The 23338-nt window shown below is 38.5% G+C and overlaps 2 protein-coding genes across 2 annotated transcripts; both read right to left on the bottom strand.

The window, feature by feature from the left end:
- Nucleotides 1-1112: 1112 nt before the first annotated feature.
- On the bottom strand, nucleotides 1113-7022 carry pcolcea (procollagen C-endopeptidase enhancer a). The gene is made up of 10 exons (XM_044369682.1): nucleotides 6970-7022; nucleotides 6149-6448; nucleotides 4497-4605; nucleotides 4146-4404; nucleotides 2601-2725; nucleotides 2360-2496; nucleotides 1959-2278; nucleotides 1795-1872; nucleotides 1547-1717; nucleotides 1113-1453 (listed from the first exon to the last, which is right to left on the bottom strand). The coding sequence occupies exons 1-10, from the start codon at nucleotides 7005-7007 to the stop codon at nucleotides 1323-1325; spliced, it is 1668 nt and encodes a 555-aa protein (XP_044225617.1). The 5' UTR covers nucleotides 7008-7022; the 3' UTR covers nucleotides 1113-1322.
- An 8728-nt stretch (nucleotides 7023-15750) lies between these two features.
- On the bottom strand, nucleotides 15751-23191 carry vamp2 (vesicle-associated membrane protein 2). The gene is made up of 5 exons (XM_044369681.1): nucleotides 22659-23191; nucleotides 17539-17641; nucleotides 17011-17169; nucleotides 16373-16424; nucleotides 15751-16158 (listed from the first exon to the last, which is right to left on the bottom strand). Coding segments are annotated over exons 1-5 (333 nt in total). The 5' UTR covers nucleotides 22661-23191; the 3' UTR covers nucleotides 15751-16141.
- Between the last annotated feature and the right edge of the window lie 147 nt (nucleotides 23192-23338).

Below are 23338 nucleotides of genomic sequence, written 5' to 3'. Positions count from 1 at the left end.
GTTTAATCTTAATAGTTTTTTTTTCTGGCTCTACTAATTGATATGCACTTATAACTCAAAACAAATTGTTCAAAAGTAACAATAAAATCCAAGACAGACTGAAAAATATCACTCAAAATGAAGGAGTTTTAATTTTTTTTTGATCTTTATCTACCTCTGTTGGTGACTGTTAGGAAGTACAACCACATTTTTTATAACGTATATATTTATAATAAGTATATTTTGTAAGAGGTATCTTGAACGTAAACTTTTTTTTAATGAGGTCTATTTCATGTTGAATATTTACTGTATTTTCAGCCATTATTATGTTACACATCACATCCTTTATTTGTGGACTTGTTCACCAGACATATTAGGTTTTGTAATAATATTCACATGTTGATACATGTTCCAATTTGTTACAATTTCTCAAATAGTTTTAATTCAATGAAATGTATCTTATCCGTTAAAGTGGAAAAAACAGAGCATGCTATGAACAGTTTCAATAGATGAATATAAGAGGAATGTACAGTTGGAGTAGTATTACTCGTTATGCAATGTCAATATGTATAATGCAATGTTTGCAATGTGTTCACTTGGTTCCATTTAGGTCTGAATTTTCAGTCAGTTTGGACTGTGGCAACATCCAATCATTTATTTATTCTCATATATCAGCTCATGTCTTTCAAGACACTCAGAGCTGATCCCAGACCATCCTGGACACCAGTATAATGATACCAAATAAGGAGCAGCTTTGGAAGCAAGAGTGAATATTTTGATTGCAATATACATTGAGAACACAGTGTCAGAACAGGGATTTTCAGATATTTTACTTAATTACTATTCTAATTTTACTTATAAACTATATACTTATATTCAAATCTCCATGAGAGACTTGACATCTTGATGGTAGACTACATGACTAATGGTGAACTTGTGCCAAAACTTGTGTTTTGAATCTAGACCTTTTCCCAGATGCTTTGGAAAAAGATTTTCTAGGATTAGAAATGTCTCAGTTTGAATGCTATTATACTTGAAATCCACCAGGTGGAACCAGAGTCATCAATCTGGAGTCTCACAGCTTGAGAATAAAAAGAGCTTCAAATGACAAATAATTATGCAGTCAAACCATGTGAAAGAGATATAAAACCTTTATTCATATATAAATTACAAACGTAAGGTTTGGCAAGTGTTTGGATAAAAAAGTATTTGTTTTCCTTTAATGTGATGAATAAAATTGCTGCTATGTTTTACTGAGATATTGTGCTTTAATAGATCATCTGTATTTCACATTGAAACTTATGGATTTGTTTGGATTTCCTGGCCTGGGCAGTCTTGTGAGGTTAACAGGGTTTGTTGTTGATATTCACTAATAATTTGTGATGTGGGGCTTTGTATGGAGCTGTGAATGCACCAGGTACCAGAGTACCACGTCCCTCTTCATCCACTTGACCCATGATAATGTAGTTTCCACCTATAAATAAAGAAATAAAAACAACCAGAGAGATTGATCAGTATTACATTAATGATCTGTGGATGTGAGAGTGTGAGTCTAAGACATCCATACCTCTGCGGAACAACGGGCACTTCTTGCACTGTGACACCAGCTTCACCGCCATAGTTTCTCCAACTTGTGTGATTGTTAGCCGGCCTGTTTTGTAGGTCTTAATGATGGAGACGCTAACATGAAGAGTGCCACGGGGCCCGGGGGCCATGGAGGTCACCTTCCCGGTTATCACTGGAGGAAGGAGGGCTCAGTCAGAACGCAACATTTGATTGGTTACTTGTCCTATATGTGAACGGTAGGAAACTTACCAAATTCACTGGTGCAGAAACTGTTCTTTATGGTTCCATCTCTTTTACAGGCTTTGGCACACAGTGGATTTTGAGGGACTAAAAACATAAACATGATTCAGATATAAACATCTTCTGTGCATTTACACACAAATATAGTGTTCACATACAGTAACTTCACCCACCAGGCTTCTTTCCGTTTGGTCTTGTGACAGGCACCCTCCTGTCCTGGCCAGTGGTGCCTGGTCCACGGCCTCTCGTGGGTTTAGGTCTCTCAGTGGGCTCAGGCGCAGGAGGTGGCACATATTTGGGAGTGGGGTTGGGGCGTGCAGCGGGTTTGACGGCAGGTTTTGAAGGGATGGTCCTCGTACCAGCTCCTGAGTTAACTATTGGTATCTGAGTACCACGTGGGACACTGGTGTATTGGGCCATGAATCCATCAGATATCACACTGAGGTCAGACACAAACTGGACCAGTAGGACGTTGCCACTAGTGATAATGGGCCTGCAGAGGAGACAGGGAGACAATGAGCTGGAAAGTTGATTTAAAACTACTCCAAAGGTCCAAAAAATATTTGTCACTTACTGTGGGGTGTTATCGCCACAGTATTTTCCAATCAGGCGAGAATCATCTTTCTCTCCGCCGTTGAAGAATGCCACGTAGTCAAACCGACAGTAGGTGTCAGCCTCCAAGGCAAACTTATCAAACGTTACTAGGATTACCTGGTTCCCAAACAGAAATGGAAATATTCATTAAAATGAGTACTTGCAGAGCAGTTCTCCTTGAAATAAAATGCTTGCATGCTGGTAGTGAGTGTGCTGCAGACCATATCAGGTTCCACTGTGATAAGCCAGGAGCAGCTGGTTCCTGCTGGGTATTTCTTGTCAGGCCAGTTGGGGGTCTTGATCTCTCCCTGATCTTTTGTTAACTTTCCCCCACAGAACTGTTGGTCTAAAACAAGTTGTAACACTCCATGAGGATAATGAATGAAGATAACAGGAGATTGTACTCTGTATGTATGCAAGTATGCAAAGTTTTGTTTCTGCTCATTAACTTTAGAGTACTTTTTTGTTTGTTTTTTTTACTTTTGAGGTTGGAATCGGGTCCCTTGTTGATCAGATTTTACAACAATCACACTTATCTGGAAGTAAAACATTTCAGTTGCACAATCAAGAACTGGTGTTGTTAATCTTGATATTAATGTTGACAGATTCAAAAGTATGTATAAGGAAAATACAAGCAAGCTGTGTGAGGAGAAATGGAAAGTTAACTCTCAATTTTATTCTGTATCATAAACACGACAAACACTTAAAGGACAGGTTAACAATTTTTCAAGTGTGTCTTAAAACAACAGCCAGGTTCCCAAATGACCGCTGACAGAGGTTTTTCTTGCTGTAATCATTCCTCCTGTTCGTACTGGCTATTCGAAGATCCTCTTCAAATGTGCTTTCAATGGAAGTGATGGAGGCCAAAGTGTGTCCACACCGTCATTTTGTGCAAAAATGCATTGGAAAGTTGATCTGAGGCTTCAGCAGTCTGAGTTAGTCATATCAAGTGGACATCTGCCACATTTACAGTATTTTTAGCATCAAATTCCCTCTTTGTGTTTCCTCAGACAGTGTTTCCCTGTTGAGCTGTGGTGGGAGTATAGTAACAAAAAGAGGGACTTTGGCACTAAAAAGACTGTAATGTTGAAAGATATCTAGTTGATTTGTCTCATTTGGACGGCTGAAGTTTCATATTAGCTTCAGATAAACTTTTAAATATATTTTTGCACAGAAGGAGGACTGTAGATTTTTGCCCCCATCACTTGCATTGAAAGCACATGAAGAGGATCTTTGAATAGCCAGTATGAACAGGAGGAGTGAATACAGCGAGAAAAACCTCTGTCAGCAGTCATTTGGGAGCCTGACTGTTGTTGTAAGGCAGAAATGAAAAATTGCCTGAAATATTTGTGTAAAAATCACACATCACACATCATCACAAATTGGACTAGTTGCTTCATTTTTATGTCTTTAGGTAAGCTATCTTTGTCTCTGGGAAAAGAAGACAGGACGGACTAATTAATTAATTGGTCTCCACTTTGATTTCCTGGTAAACTAACAATGTGCCTTTTTGGTGATTTAAGAATTTTGTTGTAGGCATGAAGATCAGAATCTGAATTACATTTACAAAGTATTAGGAATAATTACAAGGGTTAGTTTATTTTCCTTTTTAAATCTGTGTAGCAATTTTTGAAAATTTATTCACTGCCTTCTGGATTTATATAAATGTGTGGTGTTTTGTAAACCCATAAAGCTGGACATTTTTGTATGTAACACAATAATCTAAGAAAAAAAGTTCTTCATCACTCTGAAATATGACCACATACCATCTACGTATGGCTTGGCTCCGCTGAAATAGGCCACAAACCCTCTACCCTGCGTCTCTGAATCAGACACCATCTCTAGCATCATGGTGTTGGTGGTGGAGATCAGAGCACCGGGACGGAAAGTTCCACAAAAGCGGCCCAGCTTTTGTACCAAGTTGGTTTGGCCATTGTAAACATCCAGATAATCGTAGCGACATTGTGAGTCAGCTTCCAGGTCAAAAATGCGGAAGGAAAGCATGACCACATTCCCCTCTGGGACCTGAAAACCAGAGAGATCCTGTGAGTAAGACACTGAGAGACTGAGTGAGGGGGGAGTTAGTATTGCGACATGTTGTAGGGTGAGTGACTCACAGTGATGCGCCAGGTACATTTGCTGTTGGGTTTGTAGAAGCTTGGGAACCCCTCACTGCCAACAAAGCCTGAGTCTGCAACCAAGTCTCCTCCACAGTGGAACACAGGCCTTTGATGAAGAAAGCAGGAAGAAGGGCAACGATACCGCATTATTACATTCTTTCACCTCCCACGGATACAAGTCATTTGTTTAACTTTTAACAGACTGACCACTGGGGTATTACAGAATCTTATTGGAAAAATGGAGTGTACTGTAAGTCAACAAGGATTTTCATGATCTGATTACAAGTTTTTAGCCTCTAAAGGGTGTGTTTTCCCTGATTAAAGGTGATAATGAGATGAGGCAAGTAAAAAGACAATAGTCTAGCTGATCAAAACAATCACAGACTTTTTTTCTATTTTGCTCTGTAGCAAAGATGTGATGAGATGAGGATGATTTATTAATACAGACCCTTGTTTAGTCATTTTCATTCATTCCAATAATTGATTAAATATGGCCACTCAACAGATTTGTGCTGATACTCAATTCATGAAGTAACAATACAGTAATGCAACACTTTCAGTTGATACAATGGTATCGTTAACTTTGTGGTTAAAGATGGGATTCAGGTTAAAGTAATTCTACAGAGAGGTGGAAAACTGTCAAGTAACACATTGTTTATTATGTTTTTACCTCATATATAAGTGTCACTATAGATTGTCATGAAGATTTAGATTTTTTACTTTGTGCTAAATTGCAAAATGACAGAAAATTTTGACTGTGAAAAAAGACAGTGGGTTACAGGCCTGTAGATTTCTGCCTACAAATACTAACAATCTTAATCCATTGCAATACTTTCGGGTCATTAAGAAAAAAAAAAAAGAAGAGCTGGAGTTCAGCTTTCCAGACATTGCTGACAAGCACATTTTGCAGCTGATGGGCTCTATCACATAACACATAAAATTCACAGATCTCTCTGGATGTCAGAGTTCATTCCACAGAGGGGAAAATTTCCTACTTCAGGCTGTTGCCAGCAGGAATAAATAAGGCGAGTTAGTATACTTGTGAGCCAAGAAGAATATGCCTGTTATTATGACGTTTGCTCTTTTTTTGGACTTTTATAGTCTGTTAGTGTTTTTTGGCTAAACAGCGAAAATGATGTTCCCCGAAATGATTCACGACATAAGATGACGTAAGAAAGAAAAACATGCGATGGAAAAATAGTTTTCCGCACAAAAATAAGACTCAGACAGCAGAACCCCAGCGAAGTCAGACGCCTGCTGATTAAAGCCAAGATGTCCAGAGGCAAAGCCAAGTTGCTCTGATTCGACCCCACAGGCAGAACCAAAGCATTAACATCTGTGGTGGCTCAGCCACTGCAGACTCAGCGTGCCTCACATCACGAGCCAAAAACCAACAGGACAACTCTGTGCCCAATCCAACAGTGAACTGGAAAAAATTCACTTACACAGACAGGAAAGAATTCAGAGCATGGACTTTTCATCCTGAAGTAGCACACTCTTATGAACTCATTAGTTGATTTTTGTTAGATATAATGTCAATAATATTCTCACTCAACACTGAGCGAATGAAGATAATCATTCATCTCAAGAAGACACTGTCCATGTCATATCTCTCAAACATACATGTTCTCCACACACTGTGACCTCACCTGGTGTAGTTCGTGTCCTGGGCCTTCGTCCATCCCAAACTCAGAGACAGGAACAAGGAGAGACCCCACATGCAGCCCCTATGCATCATGATGCAGCGTGCAACACAGCAACAGACTATTGCAGAGAAGGGAGATTGTAGCAGGAGGCAAGAGGTGAAAGACTGCAGGGGAGAAGGAGGAGGAGGAGGAGGAGGAGGAGGAAGAGGCTGCTTGCTCAGTATGGGCGGAGAGAATGAATGACTGGGGAAGAATGGGAGGGGGTAGAGAATTCGAGAATGGATAAAGAGATGGACAGAGATGCTGAGAGGACAGCAGCGGTGAGAAACAGCCCATGAGGTTGGGGGGTGACGTGGGTGGAGAAGGAGGGAGGGAGAAGAAGCCTTTAATTAAAGCCAGATGTTTTCTCCATAATAACCCTGGTTTCAATATAACAGAGGGGGCATCCAAAAAAAGGGCAGAGGGGAGTAAGAACCAAAGTGTGGCTGAGCTTTTGTGGCCTTTAGCTCTTCACATGGTTTGAAGCTAAAAGTAAAACAAACTTTGGTTTGGATTCTGAGACTGTGGCTGATCATTATGCAGTGAGTACAGGTGGAGGCAGAGCCTGAGGCTCTATGGGATAAAGCACTCAACAAGTAGGGCCATAAATCTTTACATTCCACAGTAAGCCAGGTGTGACACCTTCAATTTACTGAATAGAGTCACATTTATAATAATATTATCAACATAAAAAAAAAGAAAAAAGTATAGAAGAGCCAATAGGAGCTTCAATAAGACTTAGACTTATAGACATGTCATAAAATTAATGATGTCTTTCCTCTTACCATATTTCCCTAAGCCCCAGGGGCTCCTTTGGCTCCATAACAGCTGAGCTGGAGAGTGTCTATTTGCCCCTGCAATCCACCAAGGCAACAATAACACTTGAGAGGGAGGGATTATTCTTTCTCTGTCGAGGTTTGCTGATGAGCCAACCCTCTGGCCTACATTACTGAGGCCTGTAGAGGGAATGCTGTTTTAACAATGTTATAAAAATCAGCCACTTTTACACACTGCAGAGCTGCAACACCTTGATCAAAGTGTGGAGCAAGCAGGATGGACAACCCGTAAAAACACAAAGAAAAGTTTCCACAGAGAGATCGTGTCTCCAGCTACACGTGGAATATTGGAATATGACTTAAACTGTTTTTACTTAAATTAAATTCTCATTGAGGTTTAGTTTCGGTGCTCATGGTGAGCTGGAGAAACAAACGTTCTCTGGTCCTGCTGTGTTTGTGTTAAACTAAAGTCCTGATAAGAGGCAGCAGAGGCAGGAATGCAATGACGTGCAGAGTCTGCTGGGGGGCGGACGGCGTCTGAGTGTGCACAACAGTGCAGCCACTGCTATTATGTGTAGGCGTAACAGTGACCTTTACACTTAGCAGGAATCCAAGCCAAGCTTGTAGGTTTTTAGAATAACTCCGTATGGACCCTTCAAGTTGGACGTGCATTCCTTTTGGAGACCCAAAGGGAATAGCAGTGGGGGAGTGTGTGACTGGTGAGAGGGGGAAGACAGAGAAGGGGTTGGAGAAATCAGAAAAATGGAAAACAAACTTAAAACACTCTGACAGAGAGACAGTTTAACAGAGTAAAAAGTTGTTTTTGAATGCGCCCTGGAGTGAGGTCACATCCATGCCTCACTGATTCCAATAGATTCAGAGTATTATTGCTCGACTTATTCCCCTTGCAACTTGCTCCCCTATTAAGTCCAAGTTGATCTCTTCGATTATACAAAACACCATTTAATGTGACAGATGTAAACAATTTAAAACTGCGCAGAGACAGTGACAGAGTGAAACTGATACTTTCATAACAATCATAGTCCCATCTGTTCTCTGTAATTGTGGTTCCTCTCAGATCCTCTCATTCTCCCTCGTTTCAAAAAAGATCAGTCTTTGAATTATACAGTGCAGTACAGTAGGCCAAATTTCACATGACCTCAGAAATAAATAGGAATGCACACACAAAGATAAGAATTTAACCAGAAATTATGATATCCTGCTTTTAATGAGAGAAATCCTATAAGAGAACTCCAGATTGAGTGCTCTAAGAGGATCCAAACTCTAAGTATGAAGAGTAAAGTTGAGTTAAATAAACACTAAACAGGATATTTAGAACATCTTTTTTCATTGAGTAAAATATCAAACATCTGTCATCAGTTTCAAATAATACCTAAATTGTCTCAGTTTTAAAAACTTCTTTTCTGGCTTAACTGCTTCACTCAGATTTAAAGAGGTAAGTCACTAAGGCATTATAACTTTTTCCTGGATACACTTCTGGATTGTGTACTTCATGAAAATGTGATATTTTTTTTGTGTGTTCAGAGACTAGACAGTCTGCTAAAAAGCTCATAACACCTCATCTGGCATTAACATTAACATCCTTGAAACTCTAAAACACATTGTGGTGAATATATTTGTTTAACAAAAGCTAAAATGAAGACTTCTCTCACAGCAACTTGATGTCACCCTTTGCCGGTAAGCAGATGGTTGGTGATGACAGCATCATACAGCAGATAGAAAAGTAATCCCACTCACAGTAGAAACAGCAAAAAAGCCTCTCTTTTCATCAATAATTAGAGAAATATGCAGTATGTTTTTAAAACTGTAAAGCACAGTGTGCTTTCAGACATCCTCACTGTCATGTATGACTTTATATGGTTAATCTTTGGTCAAAGAAATGCAGTCAAAGAAAAGGAAATGTTGCTGCAGTGATCTGCTTTTGCTACTTCTTATGGAACAGCAAATACACAAAAATACACTACATACTTTGCTTTGTATAATGTATAATGCTATCAGATCTCATAGCAACTGAACTACCACCTCAATCTATAGATATGTGTTAAAACAAAAACTAAACTCTCAGGTTTAGATGCTCACACTGTGAAGCATTATCTGTCTTTAGAAAAAACCTAACGTATTCTTATTTACTATACACTATATATATGGAGAAATGTCTGAAACTAAAAAAGGGAAGTCCATTAGTCATTTTAATATGGATTTGTTTCAACACAAACGTTTAAGTGATGCTATATAATGTAGATGTTATTTGATACAGATCTATGATGAATAAGCCGATATCCTTCTCTGTGTGCACTGACAGAGGGGCAACTAGTTAGACCATGGACCCCCATTTGATAAGATTTTAGCTTTTATTATAGAAAGTGTATGAAACCTATGACCAACACAGTCATAGATTCTGTCATTGTACTACTTATGGATGGAATTATAGTCAAAATAAATTATTCCCCTTTTTGCTGGGGGACAACCTGGTATACTGTAGCCTATATGTCCTTACTGGTAGCCACTGCAGTCATGGTGACACCTGGTGGTGAAAACATGAAGCTACATCCTGGTGGTGGAGCTGTGTGAGAAATTCAGTTGCTGTGCAGTTTCACTACGTCTCTTCTATGGACGAACCTTTTATTCTTACTCACAGACACTCTTGTATTTATACATAATTACCTCTTAGTTTTGTGTGATATAACCATCCTGAAGAAGCTGTCAGCTGTCCTTCACTGAGCACGAAAAACAGCTAATAATACACTAAACGAGCCTTTCCTTTTCTTGTTTACTAGCTTTTAGGAAAGCAACGTATGTGATTTTTGGCAGTGTACAACTTACTGAAGCTCATGTACTGACCGCTACAGATAAAGCGAAAGAAGAGCCAGAAATATAACATTTATTCTGCTTCATGTACAACATGAAGCGCTTCTTAGCGGTGACTCCTTTTACAACAGCCTGTAGTCCCCTACAGCGTTTTTCTACTGCTAGGAGGACATCGACGTGTATTTACGACAAATATACCTCCAAATACCGTAGAGCGACTATATACTACTATAACCATAATCCTACCGACTGGGGAACCCGCAGACCTCAAAGGTGTACTTTTTTTTTTTTTTTTTTATCATCTCACGGGTGTTTTATTCTATCATTTCCGATATTTTATGACTGTCAATTAATTTGCTCCTAATGACTTCATATCATTGTTTTATGTTTCTGTTTTAATTATATGTTTCTTTTTAAAAATACCAATGTTTTAGGGTCCTGGGGGACCCCAGTCAAAAGCACCTAATCCCGCCGGTGCAGCATTAATAGATGGAACTATTTATTGAGTTCATGTTTGCCATGGGTCCTAATTTAAAGTATCACACATTATCAGGGGGCACTCTGTCAGTCATTTTGAAGGTGTTGTGGAAAGATTGTACTTGGGATGAAAGCTGTTTGCAGTTTATATTAAAGAAAATTAAATATTTTCGATTTACACAATATGCAAATTAACTGTAACTTTCCTAAAATCATAATTTTAATGTGGTGCCATTAGACTTTTCAATTCAATACAACTTTATTTATCCTTGTGAGTGCAATTGTATATAGATAAATTGTTATAACTGTGGCTGAAAAATCAGTTCGTGTAATCTACAGAAATTCTGATGAGCAAAAGATTTTTGTAAACCACTGACTAAACTGTGTTATTAGGGGTCTAGTTAGAGGTTCACTGTTTCTCTGTGGGATCTGCACAGTAACACAGTGATGCGTAAACCTTGTATGCATATATAGATGACACACACACACATACACACACACACACCATGTAAATAAAGCTTTTCTGAGTGCTGTATAGATTTCAAAGATAATAATGACTGGAGTTCCAACACATTTTGCTCTTTGAGACAGCGGATTTTAGTTTTCATTGCAGACAGATGGGACTAAGTGCACATAACATTTGTCTGCATTAATGTGTTGACTTTAGTGGTCTGTGTCTTAGAGGGTGTGGAGGTTAATCACTACTGATGTAGAAACAACACTGTCTTCAGTCTGGACAGGTGCAGAAATGTGCACTTTTACAGATCCAGGTTTGCATGTATTTTTCAAACACACTCATGTAATTAGGGTAAATTAAGGAAAGAGGTTTATCTTTGTATTGATAATAAATTTATGCTTATTCATACAGGTTTGATAAGGTCCCAGAATTGCAGTCAAAATTGCATCTGCCCATTGTTGCACACCCACAAAGCACATGAAGCACACACAAAAGTACAAGTTGTCATAGATACTGTTTTTCCAATATACATATATTTCATGATGTTCATCAATATAATAAGACATTGATAGATTTACACTACAATTATTTTATGTACTTTAGCTTTTCATTCAGTTCCTCTCCTTTACGTTGAGTCAACCTTGTTTAGTTTCTAATCCCATACCAAATGACAGCACAATAAATCTATCAATAAATAAAAGCAAAGGAAAAGAAAAAAAAGAAAACTGAGCACATTGCCCATGATCCTCCAGTCCTGTCCCTCCTGTAAGGCCAGATGAACAGGGGCAATATGGGCCAAACCCCAGTCCCAAAGAGAAATCAAAATCTTTCCTCAAAAATAAACAGATTTAAACAAAAAATATATCTTGTAGATACAAACGGCAATCTGATGTAAACTGTAGAATCATTCTAAGCATTCTGGACAACTGAAGGTAAAAATACTTTTTTTCCCCCCATTAGCTTCCCATTTTCTTTACCTTTGCCCATCAGTGCTTACACACACACAATTCAGTGACATCTGGAGTTATTACTAAATTGATGCAAAAGAAAAACACAATATTTGGTTAAAAAAGAAAACATGTTAACATATATTAAGTAGAACATTGTACATTTATAACCATCCAGTGAACATTCAGAGACTCAATAGGTTCCCTCCTATTGCTGCATTCATCTCATTTGGGGGTGAATGTTGGGGAACATTCCCGGCTATATTACATGAAGCTCTGTTTCATAAAGTTGATCTTCTGTTAGTCTGTTTCTTTCTGCTTGCTTCCTTCCAAGTTTGACTTACAAGTTTGTGAGTTGTTATTCAAACCTGGAAGAGGGTCTGAACACCTTTTTCGTGTTGGCAGCTCGCATTTCCCCAAATGACCTGAACGCAGCGTTAAGTTGAGATCACTGAACAATTCTCAAGGATGGCATAAAGACGATATTCTCCACCAAATCATGTTCCCATCCCACCAAATGAACGAATCACAACAGAAAAAGTGCCACGGTGTTAAAATATATGCGCACTTCTTTTCATACAGACAATAAAGCAACAGAAAAAGAGAGCACTCACTTCATTTTCACCATTGTGACCAAATTGGTTGAGCACTCACAGGACAACAGTTGGATTTATGGAGAACACAGAAGTCCTACCCCAATCAGTAGTGTTACATCACTTCAGTCCACTGTGTGGTTAACTCCTGCAGGATGGCTAAAAGGACCACATTTGTAACCCCATAATGATTTTCTATTGCCAAAAAACCCAATTTTACAGTTTGCTATTATAGTTTTTTGTCCTCATATATATTTTGGTAAATTGCTAATACCTTAAACCTGAGGATATAGGACCCCCTACCCCCCAAAACACCCCCATATTACAACACCAAACAATGCAGATTTTTTATAACATTTTTCTCGTATGTCTAATAGCTAAAGTTAGTTTACATGTCTTTTCATTTTAAAACTTGGCAGCACTATGGAGACAGAAAAAGAAGAGTTGTGCTATTATTAGTTATAGGATCATGTGTCTAAAAACTTGTTACAGATTAAAGAAGCTCTCTTCAGATCTGGATACACATGGTAGGGGGAGACTGTATTCGAGATTTGAAGCATGCGGTCCTTACGTTTTGGTTTAACTTGCATATGTTAGAATGGCACACTCACAAGCCAAACTGCCACACTGTATAAACAGTGTGTAATAGTTAAAAGGTCCTGTAATCGTGGGTAGATAGGGTAAGGGTATAAGCTATTTAAAACAGACTAGGATAGTTTGGATAACCTGTTTCTCTCCGCTTGTTTTTGATGGCCATTGGCAGCGTAAGCATGGAAATCTGGTCTTTGGTAATCTTCTGCAGTTTACTTTTGTTTTTGTTCGGAGGAAAACGTAGGAGAGGTGGGGAGGAGTGGCTTTGTAAAAGTTGGGGTCCTTGCTAATAGAACTGGCTGGCAGATCTGTAACCTCTCTGCTTGTGTACTTCAGTGGTCAAGGAAACAACGTGCCCTCACTCTGAGGTTTAAGCGGCCTAATCTGTCAGGATAAACTGGGGATATTCCCAAGACAGAGCTATTCTAACACACACACACACACACACTGATGCACCTGCACACACGCAGACACACACACAAACACACACACACACGCGTACACACACATACACTATAGGATTCTGAATCAGTGAGTTGAGCAAAAGGGGAGCAGGTTGGTCTAGTCAGCTGCTGGGTGAGATAAAAAGTCATGTTGAAAAGAGAGAAGTCTACTAAGGCTGAACACACACTAGTTTTGAAATATTGTAGGTGGTGTTGTGGTTTCTAAAGCTTTCCAGTGACTGTAGCCTAAGATCTACATTTATACATTGTTGAATTACTAACAATGTCTTTAGCAGCAGCAAAGCATGAACTGAGTTGCTTCCTGTTAAGCGTTTAAAAATCTTCCGTTTCATGAAACAGCAATTTGATTGAATAACTGGCTTCAGAGCTTAGATTTACCACAACCACATGAAAGTAAACCCCTGTAAATAAAATAAAAATGGTTTCAAATGCCCAAAAATACCTTCTGCAGTTTGAAGGAATTTTAGGTTCATGTATACAAGGCCTTAGTTTGACAGAGCATTTGAAAATTCAAAAACCAAGTGCATCATATTGCCCTGCTCTCCTGCTCATAAGATAGCCAAAAAGGGAAAAATACACAGGAGTAGATGCCAAAAAAATAAAAGAATTGTTTAAGACCAAACCAGTGAGGGCACCAATGAAAGAAATAACTGCTATAACAATAGAAGCTTCTCCCTTGTTGCTTGGCAGTGTATAACGCACGGAGCTGAATTACAAAAAACACAGCAGACAGAGGTAAAGAGGAGCTTACTGCTGTTAGCAGCAAATGGTACTGATTGCACACTTCCTCTTTACCTGTCTGTTTCACACAAAAATATACTATAATAAAAAATAGAATCTATTATATTTAAAAAAGAAAAAAGGCCTTAACTATAGGGAGAAACACTGAGACAGAACCACTGCGCTAGCAAAACACTCTTTTTAGGAATGCTACTCTTTTTTTTTGAACAGTTGCTTCTCATGTCACTAACTTTTGACTGTACCCACTACAAAGTTAGCGGCCTGCTGAACTAAAACTCAGCTGTGAATTTTAACATTATCCTCATTAGCCTCTGTCCCTGTTCCTGGGTTTGCAAATAAGGCTGAATTGTCTCTTTATGTGCTCTTCATGTGGAGAGGTTTTGCTGCATGAGGATCTCCTTTGGCCAGGCTATTGACCAGCCAGACAGCGCCATCAAAAACAAGGTTGTTTGTGCATTTTAAACAGATTCCTTTTCCGGCAGTCAGCCACTCCCCCGACACAGATTACAAGTGTGAGGGTGTGTTTGACTGGAAATAACCTACAGTAACTAACAGAAGTGACTGGAGACTAAGGCTTTCCAGTGTCCACGTATGTAACGGGCCAGTGAGAATTAACCTTTGCTTTATGGAAATTAATGAATCATCAACGGTACCATTTTTATCCCCTGGCATGAGAATTGTTTTTCAAGCCCATATCCACAGTTTGACATTAATGACATCTCCACAGTATACTGTAAGTGTAATGTTAAGATAACATCACCAATATTACAAAAGAAAATCATTTGGACAGATTGAAATTCTAATCCTGTCTATCCAAAACGTACCCTTACAGCTATTAACTATAACTATTTTCTCCTATGGTTTGTATGACCGACGTTTTCGACACAGGTTTCATCGCATGTTTTTTTCTTTTTTTTTTTAAAGATACTTACACTTACATGTGCTACAGTAAGAGCATTTGCACTAAACTGCAATGAAGGAATGTTTTCGAAATAAGACACTACGTAATATTTAAATAAAAAAGAAACATCTACAGACATTGGTCCAACTGTACTATGGCAGTATTGAAATTATTATAAGAAATTGAGGTGTTCAAGCATGCTGCGAGACAGAAGAGGGCTGGGGCGTTGAAGACACGACAGTTATTAAAGAGAAAAATGACACTCAGATAATGGGTGGGTTATGATGGATTGGACTGGAGATGAATGATTGCTAGGGAAGGGTTTAACAATTCATGCATTATTTGTATGGTTGATCAATATCAGTGAGCGTGAACTCTCTCAGAAAACCAGCAAAGAAGCTAAGACTTGAATTTCTGGCATCAAGTTATAGAAATCAGGAGAATGTGACTGATGGAGTAACCTGGTGAATTTTTAAGGGCAGTTTTGTCTATGGAATAGCTCCAATTTTTGTAACTTGATGATATTTTTTTTAGTACAAGTTTTAGTTCTCTGGCTTATTTTGGACACGAGTAACACAGATGAACTCGCTAATCAGTTGGTATTTCCGTAGCTGAATGGAGACTAACTCTGCTGTGCGAAAACACCAGAATGAGAGAGTAAGCAGGTGGACAGACAGATGATGATAACATGCATTATACACACTTTGATTAATAGGCAGTAGTTAACGCTGAAGCATACGTAAAATTAATACAAAAATTAAAAAATACAAAATGCACACACGCACGCACACACACCTACAAAACAGTATATATCAGAATAAAACTCTACAAAGAACTATATATATCAGTTATGTAACAATTATCGCCAATCGTTGTTTCCTTTTCTGTTGTTGCATCGTCACAAGTGTTTGGTTCTCGGTATGGCAGGTTAGAAAAGCCAAGAGTACCCAGAAAGGAGACAGGGCCACACACTCACAGGACAAATATTGACAGGGGTCCAGAGGCGAGGTGGTGGAGGTGGGGGAGCCATGGGGCCCTGAAGGGTTTAGGGGTGTTATATCGAGGCTAATCGGGGGAAATATATAATAAATTAATTATCTGTGATTAATTTTGTCATCAATTTGAGGGTTTTTTTCTGTAGCAAGGAAGTTGGGATCAGACTGGGGTAGGAGCAACTCTTCTTAGGTGCTGAAGTACACTGTAGACAGAAAGAAGAGAGGAAATTGTAAATTGTCTTTTTTATTCAGGGACATACAGTATATTATATATATGTCTGTGTATAATATGTAAAAGACTATTTTAATGTTGTTTTTTAACAGTTTAACAATTGATTAATTCCATCATTACTTTGTACTATGGAGAGATCAGAATGAGATAATCTATGTACTCAAAAAAGTGAAAAGGACTCTTACCAATAATGACGATGAGGACAATCACGCATATCACACCCAGGATAATCATCATCTGTAGGATTTTCAGAAAAAGTCATTAGAAAAGCAGTACATTTTGCCCTTTTTTCAAAAGCTTTTTAATCAAATATGTAATTTTAACAAAAAATCTACAATTAAATATTATCGCAATTACAGTGTGTTGTAAAACAACATTTTAACAAAACCAAAATACATCAAACACAGGCAGTCTTAGAATATATGAACATAATGTAATGTCACCCTTTCTACTTGTACTGTATTATCATTCATGCTCACATAATATGAATGCGTCATCTAATCCAACAGTTAAATTAACCTCAATGAGCTCAACTTCTGGCACCCTAACATTGTTTAACACTGCTGCATAGCATGAAGTACTAGCATAATGATTCCAAAGAGACATGCCATTGTGTAATGGTAATATGAAGAATTTCTACCTGAGAACAACCAATAACACAATGACATTGATGTCCAAGAAAACTGTTGTTAGATATAAGTGATTTGTCACACATACTTGAAGGCTTTCCTTTTTGTTTTTTTGACACTGGTGCAATCTAAGGCTCCCTTTATACACATATATTTGCTGTTTGCATAATAACGTCTGTACTGTATGTCCTCACCTTGGCATTCTTCCACCAGTATTTATTCTTCAGTTTTGCAGCGCTGGTCTCAAACTGAGAGGCTCCAGCCTGCAGGGCGTCAGCCCTATCGTCCAGTTCTGACAGCTTCTGATCACGCTCCAGAACCTTATCCACGTTTACACGCATGATATCCACCACCTGGGGAAAGACACGCAGAGCAATGTAGTGTTATCAGCTGTCGACACAGGATGACTTTCTATGAGGGATGGAGCTGGACTGTTAATAGTTTTATTTTATTTTTTATGCTAGCTTAGATGTGGGTTATGATTTAAAGTTGTTTATTAAGTTTCTTGTCTGACCACAGTTTCAAGCTTTATATAAATGACTAGAGTCGAACATATTCCTAACAACAAAAGATTTGTGTTTTTCTGTTTTTAATTTTGTATAGTATGTATGAAGAAGAAAGGATTGAGTTACCAGTAACCAATGAACAATGATAAAACTGTAGATACCTACATCACAGTCTGGCAACATGACTTGCTTTCTTTCAGTGCGGCGAGTACTCACCTCATCCACCTGTGCCTGTGTCTGCTGCAGACGACGGTTGCTGGTGAGGTTGGGAGGGGCCTGACTCCCTCCCTCTGGTGCAGGGGCTCCAGCTGGGGCAGACCTGATGATAAAAAGTACAAATATTCAATTGTTATATTAAGTATATCCACCAAAAAAAAACTTAGAAAGTCGAGATAACATGATGCTGATATTACTGCACTTGAGTAACAAAACAAAACAAAACAAAAATTCGTCAGGACACAGGCTTTTTACATAAATTACATAATGTACACATACTAAATGCATCATGTGATTTGTATTTTAGAGGGACTAATGTTCATTCAGAAAAAGGAAAGACAGCTTAAAAACAAATAATGTAAGAAGAGATAGAATAAGAATGTTTGGCTATTACAATTAATTGATTTGAATATTTTTGCATATTTCATATGTGTGGTGTGCTAATTTGATTACAGGGAAGTAAATTACAATTGATGTAATGTGCAAGTATTTTTCTATGTCTGTCTGTCTCTGTTAAAAGATCATAACTGACAACATAATATACTCAACATCAAAGTGCTAAACTGCTCAAATGTCAGATTTTTTTTTTGTGTGTGTGTCAAATATTTCAGATACACTCATGCCCTAAGGTGATTCATAGTGTGTGTGTAATTGTCTCAGTCTTGCTCTATGACGTAGATGTTTTACATCTGTAATCATAAAAATGTATTATTTCAGGGATTGTTCATCATTTTGAACTCACTTTAATGAGTTAATTTATTTTCTCATTTTCTATTTAGTGTGAAGTTTTGCTGTGAATTGAACAGAGCTGGATGGATGGTTTTGTAGTTTGAATGTGAATGGATGGATGGAAAAAATAGTCACATTTTGGTATTGTGATTAAAATCAGAATCAAATCTAATTTGTAGGATTGTTACAAAAGTTCAAAAAATGAACAGCTCCATATTTTAGTGCTGAAGGGTCCAGATAATTACCTTCTATCACAAGCAGAATCAGCTTGACTTTGCAAAAGTCTAGCTGATTCTGTCATGTCATGTCACGTTGTATTGCGGCCTACATAGATTTGTTCTTTTGGATGCGCTAAGCACCAATAATGACCTCAGTGAGAGACAGAGAGTTTAAGTGAGAGTGTCATTTACCAATGAAAAGTGAAAGCACCATGAAAAAGCCTCGTCTTCATGTTAACATGTACTAGTACCTCTGCTCTTTGATGCAGGAGAAGCAAACACACCAGAGATATTAAAAATATATACAGTGATGTATGAACATTTCTTTAATAATTATAGACTTTTTGTAGATCAATAGAGCAGAATCATTTTATTTATTTTTGATATTCCTCTCATTGTATTTCTTTTCTCAAGTTGAATGCTAATTCCATTTTATCAACCCCCTGTTGTTGATTGTGCAAATCTTATATGAAAGATAAAGAAAAACCTGTGTTGAGTGAAAACTACACACCGACTGTATATCTCATGCAGGCAAATCATTAGTGATGTGAGACTCATCAAAAACATAGAGCAGAACATCATGTAACAGCTGCTCCACAACCTACCTAAACAAATTCATCAAATTCAAACATGCATTATTGGTACAGGCCCCTTCCTCTGAAGTGGAAATGTAACACTACATAGCTGAAATACACAAAAAGGTAATACTGATTGACCATAAAAAAATTAAATGAACAACAAGCTAGTGTCAAATACATTTATCTCAATCATTCAATAACAATATGTGCCCATAACAACAAAAATACAGTGGCATCCTTATCTTGAAGGATCTATTTAGATGTCTTAACATTAAATCTTAAACATTCTGCACAGTAACTCCATGTAGTTACGGATACATAAAATAGCAAATAAAAATGCTTAAATTTTGCATGTAGTATGACACAGCTTATTAGTGCGAGACAAAACTGTGTATAAAGGTCACCTTTACACGCACAGACATGACTAATCCTCTAACAACAACAAATCCTTCTGAATAGTTGGCCTGGTGGTGCTGGTGGTCCGTATCAGCTGCCAGCCTGCCCTAACAGAAACTGGCAATATACTGTAAAACACTTGAGGCTACCTGTAATATCTGTCATGGTATATTATTATTATGCATCCTAAGCAAAGATATGTATCTAGAAAATATATATCATTTTATTTCTTGGGAATAGAGTGATTATCATTCAATAATTGTTACATATCAGGGTTACATTCAGCATCAGTATGAACATTTAAAAAGAAGTGACGATATTTACTGCTTAATACTAGCTATAAAAAACTATATGACATCCATGCAAGGAGTATCACCACAAAGGTGTCATGTTTGCAGAGGTTTGTGCTATCGTCACCTCTGAACTGGCATCCCGACCAACCAGGAAGAGTTGCTAGTGCATCGACAAGATTTCTCACCAGCTTCCACATCCCGTGAATACCGCCCACTGCGTTCCATGGAGCGTCAAACTGGAAACCGTACCATTTTGGTGTGTAATCTTCACTTTTCATTGAAGGTGATACATAGAATTGATTGTATGCTCCCAATATAATGGGCACATAGTATCATTGTAGTGTGATAGCAACATCACATCATGTTTATTGATACATTTCTTGATTTGACTGATTCAGTCAATAGATATTGATGGTGAATGAAACCTTGTAAATGTAACCTATTTCACTGGTCTTCTCAGCTTTTTGGTAAAAAACTGTCGCTACCTGCCAATGAATTTGTGTGTGGAGGTTACTGGATGCCAAGAGAGATGTTGCAACCTCACCCTATAGCAGGGCCATAATCACAGAAAACAAGAGAAATCAAAAGTGAAAGAAGAACTCTGATCTGATGAAGACAGCTAATCTGACATGCTGGGTTGGTAAGGTGTCACATTCCTCTCTCTCCAGTCGACTGATAATGTCAGATTTTCTATGAAAGCTAAATATATTCAACCCTCTTTCAAGACTTTAAAAATAGTCTAGACCTGTGGTTTCCACAGAGTGCTCCTGCGACATTAAGGGGGTCTGTGCAAGGTTTGCAAGGGTCCCCAATGAAATGAGGACTAGTTAAAACACATCTTTTATACATGATGTAGCCTAAAAGTAGTTAGTTAGTTAGATAGATAGATAGATAGATAGATAGATAGATAGATAGATAGATAGATAGATAGAGAGAGAGATAGAGGGATACAGAACAGATATCTTTATATTTCTCTCATATATATATATATATATATATATATATATACATACATACATATATATATATATATATATATATATATATATATATATATATATATAACAATGCTTCTATTTATAAGTTAATTTGACCTATTCTTATATATTGTTGTATATGTTCTTAATTCTAGTATGTACTCGTTTTTTTTATGTCACACTTGCTTTGTAAACGTATGTCTCCTATGCCAGTAAGTCTCCTTTGAACAGACAGACAGACAGACAGACAGACAGACAGACAGATAGATAGATAGATAGATAGATAGATAGATAGATAGATAGATAGATAGATAGATAGATAGATAGATGGCATAATATCATTTTGTATTTGATTTAAATTGTTTAAAGGTCCCTGGTCTAATGGATTTCTGTTTGGGTGGTCACTGTCATGGAAAAGCACGCTGTCTGACTTTCAGCACTGGAGAGCGACATTTCAGCACTGGACAGCGCCACAGCAGCCCACACCAGAAACTGTCTGGTCCCAGCCTCACTATCCCATTCTGTTTGATGTTACTGAACTGGAACCTTTACCCCGAGCACTCATCCTTTCATTTCTGTCCGTACACTCACACACACACACACACACACACACACACACACACACACACACACTAGGTCCTACATGAATGTCCTGTAAAACATCACGTTTCACGACGAGCACGACGGGCCTGTAAATACAGTGACAGCCTACCACATCGAGGGTGGGGAGGTTCCTTATGTGAGATAGATTTTTAAGCATTTGGGTGAACTATTACGACTAAAAATAATGACAGATTTAGCCTATAAGCCACAGAGGGAACGCTAATGCTACAGCTCAATGACATGTGTGTTTTACGTGTTGCCTGCTATGCAAAAACTGACAGGCGAGGTTATCACGGCTATCTTTCTTTAGCCTACCCTTTATATATTCGTTATTATGGGCGGTCGAAAACAAAGAGGGACACACAAAGGTCTGGAGAAGAGACATTTTACAGGTTTAATTCGCCCCCGAAGACGCAAACACCCTGAAATATGGTGAGATATATAGCTGTCCGCCCTCGCACGACAATCGACGACATACAGTAGGAGGCTAGGCTATCCCCACCCCCCGCTGTAGGTTGCAAATATCACGTAAACTAGGCCTAAGCCTAATTCAGAGCTAATAATATCATCGTCTGTAAGAAGGTCTGTGAAGTATTCGTCGAATAATGTCGAAGCTTTACATGTTCAACAGGCTATCTAAACACCGCCTGTCGCTTCTCAAACAGCTTGTTCAACATTATGTCCTTGCTGTTTCTACAATTAGCCTAATCGTCACCTGCGGTTCAAGCGACACACACAAAAAAGAAATAAGCCCCGGAAATGTTCAATAGGGACAAAAGGGCTTTATTGTATGTTTTCCTAATGTGGTTTTAATTAGCCTGTGGGTAATCGCACAGACGGTGTCCTTTTCAAATCAAACCAGTCCAAACTGGAAAAAAAAATGCGTGCGTGCTGGCTCCAGTGAAACAGTACCAGACGACAAAATGAAAGAGACAGGCGATGAGGACGGAGCTTGTTGAACGTGTAAACGCCTGAAAATGAGGCTAATAATGAGTTTAATAGCAGATAAATCCGATGCTTCCGTCTGCTCCAAGGTTAGGCCGACGCGTTAGCCTCTACAGTTGGGTCACATTATCAGAGAAATGAAGCTGTGAAATTACATTCACCAGCTATGTACTACATAAATGATATACTGACTAACCAGTGCAATTATTTAAGAATAAGATAGCGAAGAAACACAAGAGACCATTCAGACACCATAAATTCCCCCCCCCCCCCCCCCCCCCCCTAAAAAAAACCTGCCAACATAAGTCGTGAGGACAAAATTGGTATTCATTAATAAATCAGGATTCACAAGAAGCAGCTTTAAAACGACGCTGTACTTACATTTTCCCTGGTTGTGTTGGCTAGACAGCTGTGCTGAAATCCGGACTGGAAATGTTAGCGCGTACTAAGTAGCTGGCAGATGGATGTGGATTGCCTTCTGCGCTCCTCTCTACCCTCTGGCACCCTTTGGATGGTTATTGTGGCGTTTCCCTGCCTATATAGCCTAGGAGGAGCACTGTCTTGTATCTGCCACTGAGATGTGTGTCCCCTCGCTACAAAACCTTTTTTCCCCCCTCTTCCTATTTCTACGGCGATGCGGCACCTACAGGCTATAACTAGAGCCTGGCGCTGTCAGAGTCCGTGCAGTAATGAAGGTGTAATAAACGGCCGCTTGGATTAGGTGGACAAAGATGGCTCGGTGACGTCAATCGAGGCGAGTTTCATGTTGAAATGGGTGGCCGGAGACTTCAAAAAAACCGATTTATGGCTCAAGACAACGATGTTTTTTTCTGTAGATGCTGTTATTGTGATGTTACGCATGTTTAATTTATAGGCATTACATGTCATGGTCATGCTTGGCTTTAAAGCTCCTGTTAAGGAGCTTATTTTGATTGCAAGTCTGTATGTCAACAAAATGGCGTTCCTTGAAAGGGGGTGTGGCGAGCTTCGCAGTGGGTGCCTGGTTATCATTCATAGTAAATATAGTCAGGGATATAGTGGAGAGGAAACCCACCAATTCA

Source organism: Thunnus albacares, chromosome 13 (genome assembly GCF_914725855.1).
Source record: "Thunnus albacares chromosome 13, fThuAlb1.1, whole genome shotgun sequence".
NCBI lineage: Eukaryota > Metazoa > Chordata > Actinopteri > Scombriformes > Scombridae > Thunnus > Thunnus albacares.
Note: the sequence above shows the minus strand (reverse complement) of the source record. Positions and strands in the feature narration are given on the sequence as shown.